The sequence below is a fragment of the Apteryx mantelli genome, chromosome 7 (assembly GCF_036417845.1).
Source record: "Apteryx mantelli isolate bAptMan1 chromosome 7, bAptMan1.hap1, whole genome shotgun sequence".
NCBI classification, from domain to species: Eukaryota; Metazoa; Chordata; class Aves; order Apterygiformes; family Apterygidae; genus Apteryx; species Apteryx mantelli.
Window position 1 is genome coordinate 35,728,373 of NC_089984.1, and position 15,482 is coordinate 35,743,854.

At 39.3% G+C, this 15,482-nt stretch overlaps 1 protein-coding gene across 1 annotated transcript in view; it reads right to left on the reverse strand.

Annotated features, from left to right (window-relative positions):
• Positions 1-15,482, reverse strand: part of ABLIM1 (actin binding LIM protein 1) — a 147,525-nt gene that overhangs the window by 91,841 nt on the left and 40,202 nt on the right. Inside the window, exons 3-4 of the mRNA XM_067300285.1 lie at positions 3,306-3,489; positions 570-679 (exon numbers count right to left, since the gene is read on the reverse strand). Of these exons, the coding sequence (XP_067156386.1) occupies positions 570-679; positions 3,306-3,489 (294 nt within the window). The remainder of the gene's footprint in view (positions 1-569; positions 680-3,305; positions 3,490-15,482) is intronic.

The following is a 15,482-nucleotide window of genomic DNA, read 5'->3' on the forward strand; positions in this document are numbered from 1 at the left end:
GCAAAACAAGTTAATTCCCCTCTCTGGTTTTCCTCTTTCTCTCTCTTTCCCTTCAATTCTTTTTCTAATTTTTTTATAATGTTTCTTGTGATTCTGATCACAGTATCATTTTCATATCAATCTCCTGGAGGCACAAGCCCGGTCGTACTCCTTTTAAAAGATAATGTAATTAAATTAAAATGTTAGAGAGTAGCAGAAAGAATTAATTTCCTCTGACATTGTCTTCTTTTGAATACTTAAACCTGTGCAATTAAACATGGAGAAAACGGAATCTACTAACTCTGAAACTGCAGATTTCATCAAGCAGACACTTTTCCAGTGCCTACAAAGGAAAATCAGCCCTTTTAAAAATCCTATCTTTGGGGAAAAGTCATTCATTCATATTAAAATGTGTAAATGTCTCTTCCCATCTGCAGTACCAGTCACAGGCACATGCACAAAAAAACCAAAGATGGTTCACAGATATTATCCACAGTTCTAAGAAGGTACAACTGATTTTAGTTAGTTTCAACCAATTGCTCCTGAGCCTCGACAAGTGACAGGTTTCAGAAAGAAGATGGCATACTTACTGCTTGAGGCAGACACTTCTTTTGGACTGGAGGACATTGGCTGAGCACACATCTGACAGAGACAATCCCTTCCATTAAAGGTAACCCGATCACCTGGTGGAAATGGGCGCCTGAAGAGTTAAAGAGAAAAATGTATTTTAGCCAAGGTTATGCCAGGAATCTTCTTCTGTTCCCTGTGCCTCGAGTCTGCTGCCTTCCCCTAGTACAATCAATATTTTACAGAAACTAAGGCCAAATGATTTCTGCAATGTGGCCTTGGCAAAGGCAGGCACTGGAAGAAATCCAATCCACAGATTCAAGCAGAGCAGAGGTTAGACTGGCCTAGTATTTTGGTTTCAAAAAGTTATCACACAAACTTTATCTGAAGAGGAGAAGACAGTGAAATCCTCTTAGACACAACAGCTACTTTTACGATAGTCTCAACATTGTAGGTAGCAAGCAGTATAGAAAAGTATTCAAAGGAACAGTTTGAATTGGTCTTGGGGCCAGTGAAGGAACGTGGAACTATTCACTGATAAATACAACTAACTTCACCTGTATTGAGCAATGAGAACTATGATCGCATTGCAGTGAATGCAGTGGTTCACATAAAATGAAATGTTATCCATATTCCTTCTCCGAGAGCTTTAAAACAGGTATCCATGTTACAGAACCATCCCTGTAATTGCTACCTGTGCAGATGGGGTCAGGAGAAAGGTAAAGGCTGCACAGATTATGGAAGATGAGTTTATCTGCTGAACCCCACAAAATCTTAAGAATGTGTGCCAGGCAGAAGTTGACATTGCTTTTAACTCTTATTTGGTGTATAAAACTGAATACAAACAAGGTTTTGTATGAGCATTTCACTAAAATGAGAAAATTCTCTACAAATCTTTTGAGAGGTAAGAGATATACCCCCTACATCACACCTCATTCCAAAATTGTGCTTTGCAAATGAACATCCTTTTCTTTTCACAAAAGAAAACATTTAAGGCATAATTCTAGCTTCCCTTTCTACTGCCATTCCTAAGTGTGTCATAAACAAATCAGCAGCAATATTGCCTTTCATGAATCTATCCAGATGACTCATCTTTTGTTCATTCAACATACAAAGGTTGGTGCAAGACAATATACAGAAAATTGATGCCATATTTCACACCCATATCATCTATTTTCACACTGTATTTGGGAACTAAATCTGTAACATACACAGGATATGAATCCCCAATATGCAGTCAATTCACACACAGTATTTGAAAACAAATAGAAAAATGATCAAAATACTTTATATGGAAGAGTCTTGAAAAATGTACCAGACTATAGGTCAAAGTACTTAATCTACTAGTCACAGACATCTATGAAAGACCAGGGTAGCACCTGACAAATATGGCACAGTAATACCTGGAAGTGTCATATGATGGTATCTCCAACAAGGTGCTATCTCAGAATATGGATTCTTGCCTTTCTTGTTCATGTCATCCCTCCTGCATTAGGTTTCAGACCACTCAGTTGCTCTTAACTACTGGGAAAGACAAGCTCCTTCCAGTCTAAACATTCTGACTTCTGGTGAACTCCACTGTCCTATTCTTACCCAAGACTACAAAGCAACAGGCTTTGTCTTTTGGGTCCTCCCTCTCTATGAAATCTATATATATATCTCTCTCATGCTTCTTATACACCCCTCATGCAAAAAACAAACTTACTTAAAAGATCAGTTTTACTTGCAGGGCTCAGAACTGCAGAAATGAACATCCTGATAACCTTAATAATTTCAGCTTAGTAAACTGTTAGTACAAATAATACAGTTGGCTTTCTGCAGAATGATGAGGGCACCATAGTATCACTCTGCTTTCACTTGATGTTTAGATTATTTTCACTACTATAAAAAATATGTGCCCCTACTACAAAAACCTAAAGAAGCTTTATTTCTTCAAGTGTATCCAAAATACTATACTGGTCTCCATAGCAATAAGGCACATACTAAGACAGATAAAATTCTATCCTAGTATCTGTGCCTAGAGCCAGCTAATAGAGAACACCATACATAAGGACTTCGGGTAGAGTTTAGGCTGGAAAGCTCAGCTGAGATTTCAAGTATGGAACTGCTCGAATGAACAAGCTATGAGATCACGTGGAAGATTTGCCCTAGAGTCTCCTAAATTCTGAAATAATATCTTAGTGAGAGTTAAAACAAAAATAAAAGTTAAAAATACCACCTTTTGGCCCATCCATACAGCTAACTTCTTTGTATCCATTGTAGAACTGAAGATTGATTCTCATACTGGGAAGAGGAAATAGTACTTGGGGAGGAGAGGGAGAACGCGTTTGTTTCCAAGCCATGTGTTCTTACATGATGTTCAGATGAGTCTTAGTATGTTTTCAGTTGTTTAACTGTTCTGGTAGCCCAACCAACTTCTGAATTGTACTACGCAGGATTTTCCTTTGCCTCATTTTCCCCATCATACTAGGCTGATCACCTCAGTTCAACTTAACATGTCTATTATCTCAACATGTAAGCCCAATATTCAATTCCCTCATATATGAGAGCTACTTTCGGAGAACAGCGAGCTATATGTAACAGAAAAGCTTTGTGTCCTAAATAAATCTGTGGTGTTTTGAAGACTTGCAGCAGAACTTTTCTAACCAAACACATCCTAAAGGGAAATATGCCTTTAGACTTGTATTTCAGGGTGATGCCATTCTCCCTGTGTTTCTTGTACTGGGTTAATGCAATGCTAGTTGAAAGGGATCACTTACTTGCAAACAGTACAGGCAAAGCAGTTGGGGTGGTAAGTTTTTCCCAGAGCTGTCACTACTTCTCCTTCAACGAACTCCCCACAACCGTTGCAGCGGGTACCATACATGCGCTGGTAATCCAGGGTACAAAGATATTCCCCGTTCTTAATGAAAAAGCCTCCTTGTGCCAAGTCACAGCCACACACTGAAAAAAAAGAAGCAACACAGACAGATTGGAAAAATATACCTACTAAGGATGTCAGCAATAGTCTATGCTGCCAACAAATGAGATGAGCCTGGTGGTCTTGGTCCCTTCCATCAGATTTTTGCCTTCTCCTCCCGTCACTATGTGACTTGACAACCCAGTGAGTTCTCTGGCTACAAGAGAGTTTGTAATAAAGAGTTTCTTGGAGAAATCTGAATAACCATAACTTCATGCCCTTAGTCCTAGCCAAAACCTCTTGAATCATTTTCATGTTGCTATGAATCTACAGTGCTAATTGCCTTATATTTGAAAAGCAATAGGTGCACGTGTAAGTCAACCAATGCAGGACAAACTTAGAACCTTTCAGTCTTGAAATCATCCCACAAGTCTTTAATGGAGGGGTGTATCTGCTTTAGTTTCCTCAAAGGCAGAATATAGTAGCTTGCCTCCAGAAGGTTATAAAATAAATACATCCACAGCACAAGGGACTCTGCCCCTTTCCCTATCACTTGTCCATGAAAGAAGTAGTTTACACCAGTGCAATCTTGTTTTCCCTTCAGGGACTGGAGATGAGCAGAGGAAAAAAATACAGTTCTATAAATAGAACAGATATTACAATTTCATATACTTACACACATTTTTCCTGCAATTGCATGCTTTCTTTTAAGAAGTTTCATGCTGGTGCTTCATTTTGAAACAATGGATATTTTGAAAATGTTGTACGGTTTAGATTAATTCCTTCATTTCCACTCCCCTAGATAATGCTGAGCTGCTCCACCACCACTGCATCAATACTTTTCCCATTGCTTTAGAAAGTACGGGCTTTCAAAATGTTTGGGGTAATTTCACCATATTAATTTAGACATAAACACTGGGAGAAGGCTGTGGTGAAGAGAGTCAGCCATTAAAAATCCATTGAGTTCAGAAGACTGTAGTACTGCAGACATGTCCCAACCATATATACTTTATGATATAGGCAACCAAACCACACAACAGCATATTGGATGCTGAATAAGGCAAATGGGAATAAAGAGAAATGCCTGTATTCTGGACAAGCTAATGTCCCAAGAATTGCTATTGCCTTTCAGTGGCTGATCTGCACTTACATTAGTCTTCTGCATTAGTTACCAGGCATATTATACCCACTATACTGCATGGATTAGATAAACAACTCTAATATTTGGATATAAGCTTGTGGCCATATACAATGCTAGCCATGTACAACTTCACTGGGAAAAACAATTGTACTGTTAAAAGAATGAAGGACTGGTCAAGAACTTCTTTGGCTAAATAGTTTTTCACTGTTAAAGCTTTTTCACCCACCAAAACACATCACATCCAGATGCCTGTTTTGCTTTAAGAAAATGTTCATAATGCTACATTGGCACTTCTGGTCAACACAAAAGACAGAGAGCAATCCATCCCAGGACAGCCAGTCCCTATGGAGGGAAAATGACAAGGGAGATGCAAGACTGAATTTCACATTTCTGCTTTAACTTGGGTTGAACAAAGGACTTGAACCTACCTATTCAACATCCCACAGTAGCACCAAAAATATTGGACTACTTGCTTCATCAAGGGCTTTTAAAAAAATCTTTTTATTCACTTCTCTGAGAAAGCATAATTAACACCTGTTGGATGAATATTTTTTTTAAATATATATACGTATATACACACACACACACACATATATATATATGACAGTTCCCAGGCTTTTTGGTTTCAGCCACTGTATATTGCTGAATCTCTGCAATTCAGTAAGAGAAGCTATTCTTCACAACGGTGTAGGATGCTAGCTTAAGCCTTACTCTGCAAGATACTCTGTCATGTCCTTCCTCATAACATTTGAGTATCTTCAGATCAAATATCAGAAATTCTGATTATTAAGGGATAAATAAATAAGTAGCATTCTAGTTCCCTGCAGTTATAAAGTCCTTGAAAATTTAAAATAAGAAATAGAGAAAAAGTTATCAGGGGAACTGGGATCAATTCCCATCTCTGCCACAAATTCCAAGAATGATCTTGAGCACAACAATCATTCTCTCCCCTGTTATAACGGGCTAATACCCTACTAGTTACCTGTCTTGAAAATTAAAATTGCAAGCTCTTTGGAGCAGAGATTGCAAATTCTCTGTGTTTGCTTAATGCCATGCCCCAAAGGTCTAATGAGTGTTATTGTAACAATAATTAATAGAATACTAATAAATAGAATGCACTAAAATGCAAGTTAGAATTGAAGCAGTACGGTGCTAGCACTCCTCAGGTTTCACATTTCTCCATAGAACAGAGTTAATATTTCATGTGCAAACAAATTACATTTCACGGTCACATTAAATCCACAAGCAGCCAAAACTCAATTATCAGTGACTTAGAAGAATTACAGAGAACTATTGTTAAGGCTCTGTCACAATGCTGCAAAATGCTCTAAGCTGGTTTTCAGGTATACCTCCAGGAAAAAAACCTTCCGTCACGCTTCCATATTTTTCTATGCATCCCCTTTTTGTTTAAAGTATTCTTTACAAATTAACAGCACAACATTATGTATCCACTAGGCAGAAAATAATGTGGCCTCTACTCCACATCACCACTTTGTCTTAGACCTTTCCTGAGTTGGGGACCATCTAGACATTTTCCACTGAAGGTCCAGATGCAAAGCCTAAGCCTACTGACCACTGACTTGCTTTTCCAAGTTACCTTTGGTGGATCCTTACAATTCAACCATTGAGAAACCTAGAATAATGCATTTAATGCCTAAAAGCTATTAGGGATTACCTTAGTATTCAGATTGTCAGGTAGTGTGGTTACAGTGAATGAATCACAGTATTATTATTGCCTACAGAGTGGCCAATATTAGATGCTTCAGAAGGTGCTAAATTTCATAAAAAGCTATGAAGTACTAATGTATCTACATGAAAGTTTCTTCCTAACCTCCTTTAGTTCCTATTTTAGCTTGTAGCTAAAGTCAAAGTCCATATATATTTTAGCTTCAAGCTGAAGGCACTCAGCATGCTACTGGATCTGCCTCATAAGCTGTATATATGATCTCTCTGGCTCTTTACTATGGTTCCCAGTTCTACCATTGAGTTACTGAGTTTTGAAAAACTCATGTAGTCATCATGGCTCACTTTACCTGCCTAGCCAATTGCTCTCATAAGGTAGGATGATCCAAAGTGACTTTCAATGGAATCTCTGTTGTAACATCTTCTGAAAATCCAGCTTCAATGTTTCATACAGAGGTCCAGGGCAGAAAAATTAATGCTTGCAAAAAACACCATAAACATGAAATGAAAGGGCTCACACACTCACAAGTATTAAGCTCTCTCTCTTTTGCTTGGCCACAGGGATTCAAGCATGGTGAATAAAATGGGGGATAAAATTATTTGGAAAGTCTTTTAAAGGCAATCATCACAGTTATTAAAAAGAAGCTCCCACTCTTACCCTTTTCTTTATGAAGGCTTTCCTTTTAACTTAATCTCTTTTTCTCTTTGCTTGAACAATTGAGAATGAGTTAAATCCTCTCACACTGGTAAGTCATGAATTCGAGCACAAGTAGAACTGCTTATGATGTGAACCACCATCTGACTCGTCATTTTTGACATACTCACAACAGGAAGCAAACACTAAACTGCAGGAATTGAGGACAAGTCCTGGCAATCCCACACAACAGATTTGATCGGACAATTTAGCACTAATCACAGCTTTGGGCTACATGGGCCAAATAAGGGTCACCCAGACCATTAACATCCATGGTCAAAAAAATACTGCTCCAGCAGGCTGCCTTCACTTTCAGTCATAGACAGATTGAATCAAAAACAATAAACATGACTGTATCCACAATTGCTGCACAATTTGCTGTAGAAACAAGGAGGGGATTTAAGCAACTTTTTTTTTTTGGTAACTGTGCTGAAAGTCATGATTCTGACAACAAATTCCGTCAAACTTAAAAATAATGCCTTAGCACACTTCTTTATGACCATTGTAGAAATATCACAGAGAAGATGGACTGCTTGTTTTTATTTAAAAGAAGGACCATCTGCCCAGCATCATTCATGCCACCAACATCAGCAGAGGCAAGGAAGATAAAACAGCTGTGATCAATACAAATGCACAACAAATCCCAACAGTGTGATCTAGGCAATTACTGTGATACAAATATCATGCCATCAATAAAAAAAGAATTCCAAGATGATGACAGTTAACAGGAAACATCAAATTATGTTCCCTTGTTTTTTTATGCTGATGCGAAAAACATCTTCAAAAGAATTAATTAGTGGAACCAATAATGATGCACAATTCATGCTTGAGAAGGCAAAAAGCAACAGGTATTCTGTAGGCATCCATCATTTGGAAATAGTTCTGTGATCAGGAATTATGTCAGCCAAGCAGTTCTGCAGGAAAATAGGTAACACCTCCCTAAGAACCCTTCCCGCTTGATAAGATGGAAGAAATTCAATTTCACATGACCAAACCTACTTTCTGAAAGAGACGACACTGAGGAGCATTTCTACTAAAATCTATTCCCTGGAGTTTCACAGTAGAGTGACAAAAATTTAGCAAAGAAAAGGCTCCTGGAGGAAAACAGCCTTTGCCTCAGAGTTTGCATCTCAAAGGATTACACGTTCTGAACATCGGATCCTGCCTCTCTTGTAAACGGAGCAGACTGGAATATGGGCCTGCTTCGCACTGTATGGGGAGCACAGACTTACAACCTTTTTCTTTCTCGAGCTATAATGGAGCTGCTCTTATACATACTCAGAGCACAAAAGGATTAGAGATATTATCAGTCAGTGCTGCTGTCAGCTTTCAAAGCTACAAGATCTGTGTATACAAGTCTAAACTATTAAGACAAAACATAGCTGCTCAAGAGCAATCCAATTGCCTGCAATCTCCAAGGGACCATGATCAGTTTTAAATTGAGTTCAGTGAGTAGCTGAGTCACTTCCAGGCTTTAACAGAGATGGCGAAAATGAGGAGATCAGAATTTTTAAAAGTGAACAGAAGTATGGTTTGATCCTACTCAGCATGATGTGGGATTTCCACAGGGTTATTATCAGTGAGAGCTGAAAAACTGGACCCTTAGTGAAATAACCCTGTCTCCATGGTAAGTAAAAGTTGCTTAAAAACTGAAGAAAAAACTGTATGCACGTGAGCTCTCAATCTACAAAAATGAATGCTATTCATTAGGAACTCTAACGATCTCCTTCATCACCATGCATTAAACAAGGTGCAAATGCAATTTCCATTTGGGAATTTGTTCATTTCTTATATTTCTAGGCTTCATAAAATAACAGTGCTGTTCTCAGGCAAGGAAATGTTCATACGTGCTTTATTTCTTATGACATAATGGATTTGTTGTTTGAAGGTAAAAAGGAATTTGGCATTGTATCAGTTTATCATTTACATCTCTACAAATGCACAGAAAAATGTGGGGGTTTTTTTCCCTAAGAGAGTGTTTAACAAATTCTGTATTGATGAAAGCATGGTTCATGTTTTTATTAAAGTTTAAAGTTTCTGCATTTCAAATGAACTAATTGTTTCCCTGTCTTTATTTCATTCCTCTTATCAGCACTTTTCTTGATGGCATAACCTCCTGTTCCTTGAGTTATTTAAGGAATGAATGTATGTCAAAGAAAGAAGCAACAGGAGACCAGATGAAGATGGTGAATCTTAGAAGACACGCTGCAGCATTACAATTACTAGAAGATTGCTAGGCACTATTAAGAAATTGCACACAGCTTTTTGCAAAAACTGTAACAGAGATTATGATGGCTCTGTTTCTCACACTCCTGCATCTGCAGATTTTCCTTCACCATATAGAGATGATAGATGCATTTCCATCCAAGCTATTTGGAACTGAGACCAGCATTCCCAGTAGTTCTGCAACCTCAGTGTCCCATACACTGTATGTTCTATGATGCTGTGAAATTTCTCTAATTCTTTTTTATTTTCTTTGCAGCTTTCACATCATCTCCTTCCCAGTGCTTATTTGTGATTTCTTATAAATTTTATCTTCTATTGAACTGAACTGTGCCCTCTTTTGGTTTTCTATTTCATATATTCTACTTGACCTGTCATTAATTTCTAACTTATATATTTTGAGTTATTTAAAAATGATTAAAAACTGTAAATAATGGGATCAAGGCCAGAGATGTTTTCCTGCCCAAGTATAATCCATACATTTGAAAACTTCTGCCAGTCTCTTATTTCATTCCACAGCTTATTCTCACTCATTTCTTTTGTGCCAAAAATACAGTCATCTGTTCTTGCAGTACAGCTCAGTTTCTTGTATTTTGTTCTACAAGGTATTGTGACTGAGGTCATCGGTTATGCTTGTTTCTCATATCAACCCTGACACAAGCATGTGATAGAATCTAGAACTCGTGACAGTTTCCTGCATCCTTTCCCTCCTTAAAGGAGGAATTGCAGGCCCAGAGGTTGGTTTGCTGGAACAGCTTCACAGTCCTTCACAGCTGCTGAAAGCAGCATACATCATTAATAGCCAGAGTCCTTCATACCAGAGATCCAGGTGGGGGTTTAGATAAAAGAGTCAGTTTAGAGGTTTGGGAGCAAAGCAGCAGACAGAGATGCAACTCCAGTGAGGTAGCTGAGTACTGTCTGAAGAGCCTGGCCACAGATATCTTTCCTTTTCCAAAAGGGGAGGAACAACACAGACCGCAGCAAGCTGGCCTCCCCACACTGCCTAGGAATATCCTCAAGACAGCATGACACGATGTTGTGTAAAGGATACGGAAATTTAGTCTCCAGAAACCTTAGTTTTGGGTGATCTCTGCAGAGATTAGCAGTCCTGGGATCAATTAGTGCTAAAGTCAGTTGCAGGGGGAGTAGGATGAAAGGTTCAGTATCTAAGATACCTCCTGAGCAAAAGATGAGATTGCATTTCTCTCCTCTCCCCCAACTTAGTCTACGATCCCCTAGACCAGCATCCCTCAGCCTCCATCCAGGCTCTTCTCCTCTTCCCTTGAAAAATCCTGACCCTCCCTTTCAGACCAGCCATCCTGCCTACACAACTACTTTGAGCCAACTGCTATTATGACAGAAATAATTTTCAGCTAGGTACTTATGTGAAACCCCCAAACACTTAATGCAAATATTCAATCAACTGAAACCATTAGCAATGACTAAGTTTCAGATGAGCTCCAATCTTTAATTTAATCAGCTGCCCAATCAAAACCGTAACGCTCTCTTTAGTCCTACTCAGTCAGTTTTCTTTGGTTTTCTCCCTAACACTGAAGATACAATATTTCAAATGACGTAATACCGCACAGGAGAAACTTTCCTGTCCAAGTCTGACATGCATGTATTTCAGGCTTTCTGACAATCTAACACAGAATAGCTGGTACCTGAGCTCAAGAGCAAGCAAACAACAGCCATGTATAATATAGCAATGTGACAGTTTCCCAAATGAAATATCAATGTTTTGTGCACCAAGATGGGAACAATGGCAAGAATCATTCAACCATTTAAAACACCTTTCACATTAAACTAAGCCCTAGCTGGAGATCAAAGTCATTTACGGGTCTGTGGGAAATGAACCTTGAAGAGAAAGCAATCAGTGGAAAAAAGTCAAAGTTTAGCCTGGGATAGCTTGGCTGTAATTATCTAGATGAGAGGTCTCTCTAAAAAAGATTATAAATAAGTAAGCCAAGGATGCAAGAAGAATAGAACAAAAAGAAATCTGCCTCATTCCTAAACTTATGAAACAAGCCAGGAAAATGAAGGAAACATTGACAGTGGCCCTCGAGGCTTGACAAGCAGGTAGATTGTTCCATTCACTCAGCATTGTTAGCAGTGATCTGGCATGTTAAACACAGACACACGAGTTAAGAGCACTGAAGTCAATGACTTTTAAAACACTCATAGCAGGTGCATGAAGAAAATGAGAAGACTGGATTCACGTCATTTCATCATTTGCTTATTACCCTAAGACCTAAAGATTTAAGAACCCAAAGATACAGATAGAGTCAGAAAGTCTATTACTTTCTGAAAAAACAACTAACTTTCATTTCAATTAGTAACATAAGTTTAGAAACTTATATAAAATGGCTGGAAAATGCTGTAATTTTCAATATTTTTTGATTAAAAAAATAGGGGAAACTTTTAAGACAATACTTAAAATGAAGTCTATGGCATGAAGCATTAAAAGAAAAAGATCTCATTACAGAAATTTTTGGACTTCCCTGTCGGATAGACCTAATCTGTTACTAAATTATACCATCTCCTGAGCAAATGATTACTTAAATCTAGCTGAATGCAAAGCCAAACCTAACTTCAATCCTTTAAAAAAAAAGAAAAAAAAACTATTTTGTTATTTCTTGCCATAAGAAAAGGTGATATACCTTGGATAGATTCTGCAGTATTTGATTCATAACATAATCTAACATGTCAGTTAATACAGACATTTTGCTTACAAGTACAACCTTTTCTTCTTGGAGGGCAGACTTACTAAATCTAAAGCCACAAGAAAATAGAAATACCACTGAGTAGTTATCAGCAAACTGAATTTGGATGAGACCCTAACATCAGAATATGCTTCTTAGTTACTATGATGCTAAATGTAGATTTATTCACACAGTGTTAACTTTCTAGATAAGCCCCTCTGTAAAATCAGCACTGAAATGTGCACATGCAGAATATTCTGAAATGTAGAAATATATATGAGGGTGTATTTTGCATTTCATTCTACACAGGCTCAGATCCATCCTACTGATATAATATGTTCCTATACTTACAATGGCAATTATTTCTGGAGATAATAAATATGTCTCTATCAAATCCACAAAGAGAAAACTCATAACAGAAGTTCATTTTATCACATATAATTATCAATTGGCCTTGCACGTTTTACTAGGAAGAAAACTTGGGACAGATAATTTAGAGACCGGTATTATGTTTGTTTTCTTTCAACACAGCCAAAGACATGGACAACTCTAGTGATCTCTGCAATGCACTATAGTAGGAGTGCATCTGAGGACCACAAAAGCATTATGCATTTATAGATGTTAACGTTCCACCTCCTCTATGTTTTCAAATAGGCTTTTTACACAGATGTCCCCTAATATGTTTGAACTTCCACACTGATTGATTACTTCGGAGACCGACTCTCTCCCAAACATCTCTTTTCTCACTGTAAGACTGCTGTTCCTTCTCACAGATTTCTACATAACTCATCAAGAAAAGACAAATATTTTGCCTGTTCTGATCTGTCAAGAATTCTAAAATACATCAAGTAATATTTCTTGCAAAAACCACTGAAAGCTAGGACAATTTAAATATTGCTCTTTCCATCTTTTTCATTCTTTGGCCATGTACTGTATGAAACTTTCAGTTAATGTATAATATAAAATTCACAACCTAGAAAAATCTACTCCACAATAAAGATTCTTAATACCTTGTTATTGTTGCGGAAGATTCTGTCTCATCAAAAAGCACTATCTAAATGAGATACTCTGCACACTGTTTTTAATAAGGATCTGATCAAATTTGATTGAGACAACAAACCCAAGCAAATTTCTGTATTTTCATAAGGATGCTGTGCCTCACTCATCAAGCACCTGTAAAGCATCCTGCTGGACTTCTGCTTTCAAAGGGATCAGTAGTTTACTAAAATCTGATATGGCATCTGTCAACATTCATTAATGTCAGCCATGTAGTGCAATTATTTCCATTTCCTGTCAAATATTGGTCGCTGAAAGAAACATCAGGCTTACTCAAACTAAGATCAGTGTCAACCAATTGTCATCAACAGCTTTAAATCCCCAAGAGCAACACAAGGATCCCCTTCAGAGTGGGATGAAACTCCTTGGGATTTTTTTCCTATCTATATTTAAAGAGAGTAAAATTAACAATTTGGTGTTTTCTCCAAAAATCTACTGAAAGTATCATTTGAAAAGAAAAACATAACCCAAACAAAGTAGGACATTACTGTTGAAAACAAATTGAAGAAGGCCAGGAGAGGCCAGGAGTCAGGACAGAAGAACAATGCGAGGCAGAACTGTGGGTCTGGTTTCAGACTATGGATGTGGTTTTCAGCCTAATTTCATTGCCAATGTGTTGAACACTATTTAAAATCTGCTGAACCCCTGAAACAGCCCACTGACACCCAGAAGCTGTGGCCACTAATGAGAAAGAGCCCTCCCTTCTACTTCTGGGTTATAGTCACAGAATCACAGGTTTGCTGAGGTTGGAAGGGGCCTCTGGAGATCACCTGGTCTAACCCTGCTGTTCAAGCAGGGTCAGCTAGAGCAGGCTGCCCAGGACTGTGTCCAGCTGGGTTTTGAATATTTCCAAGGCTGGACACTCCATAACCTCTCTAGGCAACCTATTCCAGTGTTCAGCCACCCACACAGTGAAGAAGTGTTTCCTTATGTTCAAGTGGAATTTCCTGTGTTTCAGTTTGTGCCTGTTGCCTCTTGTCCTGACACTGGGCACCACTGAAAAGAGCCTGGCTCTGTCTTCTATACTCCCTCCCATCAGATATTTATACACGTTGATAAGATCTCCACCAAATCTTCTCTTCTACAGGCTGAACAGCCCCTAGCTCTCTCAGCTTCTCCTCACATGGGAGATGCTCCAGTCTCTTAATAATCTTTGTGACCCTTTGCTGGACTCACTCCAGTAGGTCCATGTCTTTCTTGTACTGTGGAACCCAAAACTGGACCAAGTGCTCCAGATACGGCCTCACCAGTACTGAGTAGAGGGGAAGGATCACCTCCCTCGATCTGCTGGCAACACTCCTCCTAATGCAATCCAGAATGTCATTGGCCTTCTTTGCTGTGAGGCCACAATGCTGGTTCATATTCAACTTGTCCACCAGGATCCCCAGGTCCTTTTCTGCAGAGCTGATTTCCAGCCACTCAACCCCCAGCACGTACTGGTGCATGGGTTTATTCCTCTCTAGCTGCAGGACTTTGCCTTTCCCTTTGCTGCACTTCACAAGGTTCCTCTCTGTCCACTTCTCCAACCTGTTGAGGTCCCTCTGAATGGCAGTACAACTATCTGGTGCAGCAGCCACTCATCCCAGTTTTGTATCATCTGCAAACTTGCTGAGGGTGCACTCAGTCCCATTATCCAGGTCATTAATGAAGCGGTTAAACAGTACTGGACCCAGCATCAACCCTAGGGGTGCACCACCAATGGTTCGCCTCTGACTGGAGGCAAAGAAGGCATTGAGTACTTCAGCCTTTTCAGTGTCCTTTGTCACCAGGGTCCCTGCCCCATTCAGCAGCAGGATCTCATTTTCCCTAGCCTTCCTTTCAATGCTTATGCACTTGTAAAAGCCTTTCTTGCTGCCCTTCACATCCCTCACCAGATTGAACTCGAGATGGGCTTTGGCCCTAGTCCCATCCCTGCATGCTCAGGCAGTGTCTCTATATTCCTCCTGGATCATCTGTCCCTGCTTCCACCTCTTGTACACTTTCTTCTCATATTTGTGTTCTGTCAGGACCAATCCGTTCATCCTTCCAGGCTTCCTGCTGCCTTTGCTGGAATTCCTGCTTGTTGGAATGGACCATTCTTGTGCTTGGGGGAAATGATCCTGGAGTATCGACCACCTCTCTTGGACCCCTCTTCTCTCCAGGGCCATATCCCATGGGATTCTTCTGAACAAATTCTTGAAGAGGACAAAGTGTGCCAGGATGTCCAGGGTCGTGATCCTGCTTTTTGCCTTGCTTCCTCCTTGCAGAATCCTGAACTCTACCACCTCATGGTCACTGCAGCCAAGGCTGCCCCCAACCTTCACATCCCCGACCAGTCCTTCCTTGCTTGTAAGTATGAGGTCCAACAGAGTGTCTCCTCTTGTTGGTTCCTTAATCACCTGTGTTAGGAAGTTGTCATCAATGCACTCCAGAAACCTTTTGGATTGTGCTGTGTTGTGTTGATTCTCCAGCAGATCATCAGTTGAAGACTCCCATGAGGACAGCCTGTCGGGGTGGTAAAGCTCCCCCATGAACATATTGCAAGAAACCAGGCTACCT